We start from the raw sequence: 10,476 nt of genomic DNA on the forward strand, positions 1-10,476 counted from the left end.
TAAAAAAAAAAATGAGCATCATTTTACCTTGTAATCCAAAGGAGTGACATTTCTTGAGTATTTAATCAAAGGAAAAATATAATATGAGAAAAAATGAGAGGAAATGAAGAAGAGGGAAAAGTTAAAAAACAATTAATTAATAATTCATGAGATCAATATGAAATTAAATTAGGTTAATATTATAAAATTCATAAAATATTAATATTTTTTTAAAATTTTTAAAAAGTTGAGTGGGCACAACTCTCTATGTGGCTACGTGCCTGTTTGACCTAAACTGATAAACATTTAATTTAAATATCATTTCTACCATTTGTGTCGTTACATTTAAATGACAGAATCTGTATTAAGGGGTTTTAGAGTTCAATTTAATTAACTCTACTTAATATTCATAAAGTTTGGAGTGTTGGTTATAATGTTTCCACCCATGCTAATAGAAAAAGGACCAAGAGACAACATTAGGATAAGTTTGGAATTATAAGTGACCATATTTACGTAAAATAAAATATATTCCAAATTTATCTTCAAAGCTAAAACTTAATAAAGAGATGGGTACTGGGCAGATTTGAATTTCCTCCTTATTTAAAAGATTATAATTAATTAATTAATTTAAGGGATTGAGTAGTTGGAGATTCTAGAATGAGAAAGCCAGGCTGTAAAAGTGAAAGCCAGAGAAGTTGGTAATGGGATTGGTTGTCTTGTCTTGTTAAACAACGCTAGGATTTCTAGTTTGAGTTAGGACATCAATCCCACAACCGCTTGTGTCAATGCTGGACTCTGGACTTGATAGGAACTTTGGCAATCCACCAAACTTTCCCTTCTACTTCTGACTAATACTACGGAAATAGCCTATTTTCATAAATCTCTTATATAACCCTAACGTATCAATAGATTAGCATTATCACGTCAGCTCTCACCACATCTAAGATACTACAAAAAAAAAAAAACGATCGTTCCTTTAGAATGAATAGTCGTCCCCTATAAAGGAACGACTGTTCCTTCGTAAGGAACATATGTCTCTTATGAAAAAACAACAATTTCTTTGTAAAGAATGATTGTTCTTTTAAAAAAGAACATTGTTGCTGAACATTGTTGCTGAGGGAACAACTATGTTCTTTCTTCTTGAAACAACGTCATTCTTTTATAAAGAATGACTAATCTCTATAAAAGAACGACCGCTTTTTTTTGTTTAATCAAAATCATGTTGCATCTTGGGTGTGGTGAAACTACCATAGTAATATTAGGTCAAGTGCTATGTCAGGATTGTAAGAAAGGTTTAGCATAACTCTTTTCAAAATAAGCGTATTGGATATGTCCACCTTATATAATTAATTCCATCTATAAAATTAATTGTATAAAAATCTTGTACCAATAGGCAATAACATTAAAGGCATAGACAAAAATCAAGACAGTAAATACAATTTGTTAATAGTTTAAATCCCAAAGTAGAAACTAGATTTAGAGGCTTTATGGTGAATTACTTCTTTCTAAATCTTGAATCCTGGATGTGTGCAACTGATAGTCATTACCATCTAGTTTTGGTCTGTTTATAACACTAATTCAGCGATAGGAGCATGAAAGGAGCTTCAAGCAAGAAACTGGAATGGATACATAAACATAAAAACATCTTAGCCTTAACAACTTCCCGCGGAACCCAATATATAGTTTCTTTGTATCAAACACCACCAAACATACCCCAATCCTTCTACAACCACTGGAAAAGCAAAGCATAACAAACCAAACATACTCCACAAATTATGGTTCCAGTTTTGCAATATCCTACAACTGTCATCCCATGGCATACTTCTGAGTCCAGCTGCGTGCAGTGGCTTCATATTTTGCCTTGTCTGACTTATACATGTGGGCAATCTCGGGTACAAGAGGATCATCAGGATTTGGGTCAGTAAGCAATGAGCAGATAGAGAGCAGGACCTGATACAGATTTATTCAGATTATAGTTAGGTAATCCAACAAGCAATTACTATCTTGCCATAAAATCAACGAAGTTTAAACAGATTTCATTAGGTGAACAGCAAAGATTTCCCTTCAATCTGCCCCCATCCAATCCCAATATCAGCCACAGATGTCACATTTAGCATACAACTCAGCAGTACTAAATAGTTCTAATGTTAACCAGAAGCATAGGTTAGGAATGCTGAATGAAGACTATCACTCATAGCATAAACGTATAATTATAACAAGAGAAATGCTAAAACACTCTTTTTAATCTCTTTCTCACTCTCCTCTTAATGCTTACAAGATGGAGAAAGACACTTTCTTCACCTTTCCATCATTCTTTGCAAAATCAAAGTGAGAAGGCCACCTTTTTTTTCTCTTACACGAGACCAAATATAAATATATGAATGGGAGTGAAATGAGAGATACAAGAGAAGCAATGCAAGACAGTATTTCCTTTCCCTCTTTCTTTCCACTATCCAAATGGATGATTTTTCAGGTTTATAGTTTAGGAGTTTCTGAGCAGAGAGGGTCTGAGGTGAATAGCCTTTAGTGTTGCATAGGTGGCAAAAGACAACTGGACAAGAAAAGATCCTCAAATAACAATTAAACATACTAGTTCACTTACGAAATTCAAGTTATTCATGGATCCACAGCTACATTACATATTATTTGGCTAGGTAAGGCCATGGCCAGTATTACATTTCTTGTGTGGTCTCCAACAATCAAAAAATGGCTTTCTTACAAAAACAAAAGAGTTAGCCAACACAAGGTTGACAATCATCTCAAACATTTCTGCCGGTATCAGATCCTCACAAATTTCTGCTTAGGTGTCCATGTGGCATAGTTAAATGCAAATGCAAAAATAACATGATCATAAACACATAGCATCATAATACATAAATTAAAAGATTTAAACGTCAAACCTTTGAAATTGTAAGAGCTGGACTCCACTGTTCCTTAAGGATATCGAGGCAAATGCTTCCATTGCTGTTGATGTTTGGATGAAACACCTTAGTCCTAAAAGCAACCTAAACAACAAAATGATACAAGACATTGTTAAGGTTAAAAAAAATAATCTATAAAATTCTAAGCTTTATTACAACTAATATAATAAAAAACTTATCTGCACACACATAAAAAATTACCTTCGGGGGCTTGAAAGGATAATCTGGAGGAAAATGAATGGTAACCAAAAATACACCTCCCGCATATGGGCTATCAGGTGGCCCCATAATTGTCGCTTGCCAATGGAACATGTCTTCAGCAACAGGACCTACCATAAATTAACCATTCATAGCACAATTATTACATTAGATATTTGGAAGACATAGCTTATTCGTCAGATCAAACCATGAGCTAAAACATTCAACTACGGCATATTTAATTCATCAAGCTAGATACAGAAACACATAATACACAGCTACACTCTATCAATATGTTAAATGTCCCAAAAACAAATAACAACAAACAAGATTACATATCTCCACACTCTATCAATATGTTAAATGTCCCGAAAACAAATAACAACAAACGAGATTACATATCTCATTCTATTCTTTAGAAGGTTATTAAAAGCCAAATAAATTAGCATGGAAAAATGTTGATAAGCAACCAAAATATTTTCCAGGAACATTAATTAACAGTTCAACAGAGAAAAACATAAAACACAACCACACTCTATCAATATATTAAATGCCGCAAAAGCAAATAACAACAAACGAGACTACATTACTCATGATATTCTTTAGAAGGTTAAAATATGTTGACAAGCAATCAAAATATCTTCTAACAACATTAATTAACAGGGCCATCATAGTATTTTTGAACTCCTCCAAAAAAAAGAAGGGTGGTAATTGGATCATTTACCAATCGGGGTATAAGAGACCCCATATTTTCTCTTTCTTCGATGAAAGGTAAAAAAGTGAAGTCCATTGGAGAGCCGTATGCAATGCACAAAAATGCCCCTCGGTTGTTCAATTCTATCTTTTTCTTATTCTTTCTCTCTTCCCCTCCACGGATCGTTGAGCTATAGGAATCTTTTATTATGTTATATTATCTATATCGTTTTATTATGTTATCTTATCTATATAATCAGGGTAATGATCCATCAACCTCTTGCCGCTTTTTATGAGGCACAAACGAGCAAATTTATCCTGGAAGTTGAAGAACTACTGACACTGCGCGAAACCCTTAGAAGGGTTTATGTACAAAGAACAGGCAAGCCCTTATGGGTTGTATCCGAAGACATGGAAAGGGATGATTTTATGTCAACAACAAAAGCCCAAGCTCATGGAATTGTTGATCTTGTAGCGGTTGTATAAAAAATAGCAGTGATTTCACGCAAATACACGATTTCCGATTTTATCTTCTTACTTCTTCTTAAGGGTTTAATATTCTATATAATCTATTAAATAGAAGAAATTCATAATCGTCCGGTTAGGATCGATCTAAACCAACCCCTAATGTATAATTCAGCATGCCAACTATTAAACAACTTATTAGAAACCCAAGACAGCCAATCAGAAACGTCACAAAATCCAACGCTCTTGGGGGATGCCCTCAGCGCCGAGGAACATGTAAGAGGGTGTATGTGCAACTCATTTAAATCATGGGTTGAGACAAAACAAAAGAAAAAAAACAAATTTTCCAATATCAATGATCAGTACCATTGAATCGGATAGAATGGAAGAACTCCATTCACGATCTAAAACTAAAAAGGATAGATCTATCATATCTTACTATTGTGTATGAAATTTATGGTTTCCATTGGTGAAAATTCAATCACTTCAGTTTGCAATTTAAGATGAGAAAGAATTCCCCATTGGTAACAAATAGTTATCCATTAAGCGGGGGGAAAACCTTTTTAAAAAGCGGAAAGATTATGTTTCTACTCTTGCAAGAACGGACTAACAGGGTCAGCTACCCAACCAAACTTCATAATTAAATACCGTTACTGTATAAGGTATATCTCGTTAGGAAAGACCTATTACTGGAAAAATTCATGGGCAGAGCCAAAGAGTGGTAACAGTACAAGTTACCAATACAATAGGATTGATTAAATGAGGGAAAGGGCTCCAGTGTATAGAAAAGACCTCACCGTTTAAGAAGTAACCATAGAGACATGGAACCCACAATTTCTTTATATAAATCTATTTACTACTTTATTTTATTTCCAATGTGCCTAGAAAAAAGGAAAAAAGTGTGGTCAGGAAGGTTATAGTAGCAAAAGCCATTGGAATTTTCATCTTATAAATTGGAAGAATCCGTTTTGTTATTAATAGACTAGGAAAGGGAAAATGAATAAATGAAAGAAAGAAAATCAATTAGTTATTCATCAAAGTTTCATTTATTCAATGACCAGAATTAGACAAGGATATATAGCTCGGAGACGTAGAACAAAACTTCGTTTATTTGCCTCAAACTTTCACGGGGCTCATTCAAGACTTACTCGAACAATTACGCAAAAGAAAATAAGAGCTTTGGCTTCGGCTAATCATGATAGAGATAGGAAAAAAAGAGATTTTCGTCGTTTGTGGATCACTCGAATAAATGCAGTAATTCGGCGAAATAGAGTATCCTATATTTATAGTAGATTAATACACAATCTGTATAAGGGGCAGTTGCTTCTTAATCGTAAAATACTTGCACAAATAGCTATATCAGATAGTAATTGTGTTTATATGATTTCCAATGAGATCATAAAAAAAGGAGGTTGGAAGGAATCTTCCAGAATCTTTTAAATGGAGTTCTCTGGAGATTGAACTCCGGGAAGGTTGAATAGAAATTACTATGATAAAATCGGGATAATATGATAAAATCGTCAAAATGAGCGAACACGTTCAATAAAAAAAGATTTATTCTTATTCCCCAATTCTTTTTTTTCTTACAACACAACGGATTCCAGGATTTGTTGACCAAAACATCCAGGTGTTTGAGTTCTGATTGGAATTTTGATTCAATTCACCAAAGAAACACAAACACGCAATCTAGATTAGGTCAAATTCGGTTAAGTTAAAAATTATACCTGCGCTGCAAGAGGTAGGAGGATCCTTCTGCAAATCCTTGAGTTCCTTCAAGATACGCTTTGAAGCCATGACGCTTCAACAAAGCTAGAACCTAAAACCTGCAAAGATGTTCACAAAATGCACGATACTGCTGAATAAAAAAAATCGAATGCTTCGCAAATAAAATAACGGCATAATTTTAAAAATTAGATGATGATTAAAAATCAACCTTGTGTCTTTCGCGATGGAGGAGGCGATCGACGGGAATAGCGGTGAGAAACGGTAACGGCTTCGAGGTAGATCCGAATCCGATTCGAAACGGCCGCCCCCGCCTCTCTCCTCTACAACCCTTTCTTTTCTTCTTCAAGAACAGGGCAATAAAGTCGCAGAGAGAGAGAAATTAATTTTGTATTTTGGAGCCCTTTATATGCATATTTGCATGCCCAGATTTGATTTTTAAATTGTCGTTCTTATCCATTTAATTTATTTTTATTATTTTTAAATTTCGTGCTTTGAATTAAAAAATTACTAGGGTTTTGACTATCTTAACCCATTAATTATTGTTGGATTTATATGTTAATTACTGCAAAATAATTGAAGTTCTATAAAACAGAAATATGTATAAAAAATTATATTTTTGAATTATAAATTAGTCAAAAAAACCGTACGATTTTACATTGATTAGTAGATCAACTCTTTTAGGGCTTTGAAATTAACTACCAGATAAACTCTCTAGTAGCCACTTCTATTAATAATCGAGATCGAATGTGACTAAATTCTTTGGGACTTTGAAGTTAACAACCAGATAAACTATTTAGTAGTTACTTTTATTAGCAATCGAGTTCCTTGGGGCCCACCCTCCAATAACCACCCATATTTAAGGATGTTAAAAAAAATATAAAAATCGAACTGAACCGATTTTTCTGATAACCGAAAAACCGGTTTAGTTTCAATTTAAGGAAATGCATAAACCGAATTTCCGGTTCGGTTACTGGTTTAAATAATTTATAAAACCAGTTAATTGGAACCAGTTTTCACTTTTAAAATTAAAAAACTCTAAATCCTCAAATCTATTTCTCTTTACTCTTCACCCTTTATGCATTTCTCCTTTTTTGTTTTACACACAAACACAAATTTTAAAATTTAGTGTGAGATTCAAACCAAGTAAGATGGGGAACATATTCATATGAAAGTTGAAAACAAAATAAAAAATAATTAAAAGGAAAACCAGTTCAAAACCAGTTAACTGGTTCGGTTTCGGTTCAGGAAAATTCTTGAATCGAAAAACCGATTTGGTTCAAAAAAGCGGTTAACCGGCTATGAACACCCCTACCCCTATTAGCAGTTGAGTTCCCTATGGCTTGAAGTTAACAATCAAGGGGAATTGAACTCAATAACTTGAGTAATACAACCAAGAGTCTCTATAGCCCTACCCAATCACCCAGGGATGGTTTAAATATTTGATTATTTATTATCAATAAATCTTTGATAAACTGTTAAAATTTACTAATAAATAATTTATGAAATTATCATTATGATATTTATTTTAACATCTAAAATTTAAACATTAACACACTGATTGAAAACCCTACTCGACTCGATCGATTTAACCAGGACCTAAGAGCTTCATCGGGTTGGGTTAACATTTTCCCTATTCACCAAAAACCCTATAATTTGGGATGATAATCGGCGAACATTAAAGGTCAGGATACTAAGGCTTTTGAAGAGAAAGTGTCGATGAGTACAATGGTGGCGATATAATTGATTTCCGGTGGGTGAATCGATCGTAAATAAAAAAAAACTGGTGGCGACAACAACCGAAGATTGGCGAGGCTAATGGGGGTGGGGTGAGGTGGGTTTTGGTCGAGAGGAAGAGGGGAGTATTTCAGGGTAATGGGGAGGGTTGTCGACGTTGACGTCGGTGAGATCTTGCCTAGAATGCCGACGTCGACGTCGATGAGATTGTTCGATTTCGGCTAGATCTTGAATGGATTTTTTGGGAAATGGGATCAATGGACGATTGTGATTGCATTTGGGGTGTCACGCCGCCACTAACCAATCGTTGGCTGATTTGTATTTTGGGTGTATTTATTAAATTTCAAACTTAGAAAGACTTAACTGTAATTTTCAATGGTATATTTGCTGAATTTTAAAAGTTTTGTCACCCGATTGATCGGCTAATCAAACCAAACTTTGCCAAGTTTCACCCGGGTTGGTTATTAAAACATTGCATTAACAAATGTTAATAAGTTAAAACTTTTTTTCTCAAAGGGACTGTTTGGATCAGAGGTAAATAAGATAACGGGAGTAATCTTCGTTTATTTTGTAAAATTCATTTGTTTGGTTTGCAAGTAATAAAATATTACGGTAATCTTTTATTGCAAATAATGTTTACTTTTGGTAATGTAGAGGGTAATCTTATTACCTTGCTAATGGGTGTTATTAAAACATTACCGAGGTAATCTGATTTTTCTACCTATTTTGCCCTTAATTAAAAATCATTTCGGACACAATTGCCCTCAAATGTCTACCAAATAACAATTACTCAACCCCCCAACATTTGAGAAATGAGCTAAAATACCCCAGCCACCAAAATTTTTAAAAGTTAACAAAATACCCTAGCCACCCAAGACCACCGTCGCCCATCGGCATTAGTCGTCGTAATGGTGCACGACCAATGGGATCTAGTTAGTCGTGTGCCAATAAGTCATTTTCCAGCCATGGAATCACATATCCATGGTTGGAAACGGCCAAATCTGATGTTTCTATGACTGTGAAATGGCCTTAGATCTAGTCGTTTTTCGACCATGAAATATTTGTGATCCATGACCCTTTTCGGCTTTGCCGATACACGGTCGACCATATACGACTAGTCGTGCACCATTCCATTGATTGCCGACGGTGGTGGTTGGCTGCGAGTAGTGGCTTGGGGTGGGTGGGGTGATTTTGCTATAAATTTAAGTTTTATATGACTGAGGTGTTTTAGCAAAATTTCAAATATAGGGGGTTAAAAAATGATTCAAAAAATAATAATTAAAATAATTAAAAAATACTATTATATTAATGTTTAAAAATTACAATTTAGTAATCTATATAACATATGGATCTATTTATCTTCCCAATCAAATATATTATTTATTAATTTATTCGAATTAACCAAGCATATTTTCTAAACATTCCCAGTAATCTTCAAAGTGATATTTATTTCCATTAATATATAATATACTCTTATAATAAAATGTTATATGATCTAAACGCTCTAAAATGGTAACACGCGATGTCCATGTGCCTTGGCATATGAGCCAATGAAAGCTTGCCAAGTGGCTTCTCACGAGACGAAAGATCAGTAGATCACGCCTTAAAATCGAGCCAAAAATACGAACCATCACAGTCAAACTTAACATTCCAATTTTTTTTTCTTTTATATATATATATATATATACNGCTAGTAGAAAACCGAAATAACTAGTTATAGTAGGCATGAAGGGACTCAATAAAATATGTTTTTTTATACATATGTTTCTAAAGTACTTCCCGAAGTTTCAATAAAAAAAAATTTTAAGATAGATACAAATACTAGTTCCAAGAATCAAAAAATTAAATTGAAAATTTGTGAGTTATCAAGCATTATCGGTGGTATGAACAAAAATAGAGAAAAAGAAAAAACGAAATTCATCGTCTTTGGCATCTGCACCATCTCAGGATTCAGAATTCACGTAACTGATTCATTGAAAAACTCTTTAAGAAATTAATAAGAAAAAATAATACATAAAAAAAATAACTCTATTATATAACTTCAGTTAAAACATAGAACTTTTTTTGAATAAACATGTAAAAATTAAAAAAAAAGTTGTTTGATTCTTTTTTTTTTAAGTGACCTTAGAACCTAGAATACGCCCCCTTCTACATTTATTCAAATTGAAATAAATTCAATTTTGAATAAAGTAGATTAATATAGTAGAGCAGTTTTCTTCATTTAATCTATGAAATTAAACCAAAAAGCAGTATCCTACACGGAGAACGAGATCAGTCAAAAAAAGAGTTATTTATTTTAACTAGATTTTTAAAACTTGTAATTAGCAATTTCTATTATCGTTTCCTTTCTAGGTTTTAGGTTTTTTTCTTTCGATATTATATAGAAAATAGAGTGAAAAACCCATCATCTTTGTAGTTAGTTAAAGAAAGAAAAAACCTTTAAATTGAATACAACAAAACAATGCACGCATTCCAAAGATTTAGTATTATTATTTTTTTATTATTTGTTGTTCTTTTGAATTGATCCAAAACTATTCTTCCTTTTCTTGTTACTGTAAATTAATTCCTTAAAATAAAATGAAATAAAAAGCAAAAACGGGGGGGGTCACATTATCATTACAAAAAAATCTCTTCTACAATTATGCATATGCAACAAAAATGAAATTGATGGTTTTTGGATTCAATTGACTTGGGACAATATGAGAATTTCCTTAATGAATTATTAGAATTAGAAACCACCCTCTTGAATTTTCATTTTATC

General features: G+C 33.2%; 1 protein-coding gene across 1 annotated transcript; it reads right to left on the reverse strand.

Annotated features, from left to right (window-relative positions):
• Positions 1-1,582: 1,582 nt before the first annotated feature.
• On the reverse strand, positions 1,583-6,376 carry LOC116105664 (ubiquitin-conjugating enzyme E2 28-like). Its single transcript, XM_031392074.1, has 5 exons — positions 6,190-6,376; positions 5,981-6,079; positions 3,102-3,229; positions 2,880-2,984; positions 1,583-1,929 (listed from the first exon to the last, which is right to left on the reverse strand). The coding sequence occupies exons 2-5, from the start codon at positions 6,048-6,050 to the stop codon at positions 1,786-1,788; spliced, it is 447 nt and encodes a 148-aa protein (XP_031247934.1). The 5' UTR covers positions 6,051-6,079; positions 6,190-6,376; the 3' UTR covers positions 1,583-1,785.
• Between the last annotated feature and the right edge of the window lie 4,100 nt (positions 6,377-10,476).

This window comes from Pistacia vera, unplaced genomic scaffold, assembly GCF_008641045.1.
Source record: "Pistacia vera cultivar Batoury unplaced genomic scaffold, PisVer_v2 Contig503, whole genome shotgun sequence".
NCBI classification, from domain to species: domain Eukaryota; kingdom Viridiplantae; phylum Streptophyta; class Magnoliopsida; order Sapindales; family Anacardiaceae; genus Pistacia; species Pistacia vera.

What these genes read in the sequence shown, in the direction of transcription:
- LOC116105664 (XM_031392074.1), bottom strand. Translation starts at nt 6,050, where the DNA reads ATGGCTTCAAAGCGTATCTTGAAGGAACTCAAGGATTTGCAGAAGGAT. An exon ending in TCCTACCTCTTGCAGCGCAG is followed by an intron (nt 3,230 to 5,980) that starts GTATAATTTTTA and finishes AATTTATGGTAG; the next exon opens with GTCCTGTTGCTGAAGACATG. An exon ending in CAGCTCTTACAATTTCAAAG is followed by an intron (nt 1,930 to 2,879) that starts GTTTGACGTTTA and finishes AATCTGTATCAG; the next exon opens with GTCCTGCTCTCTATCTGCTC.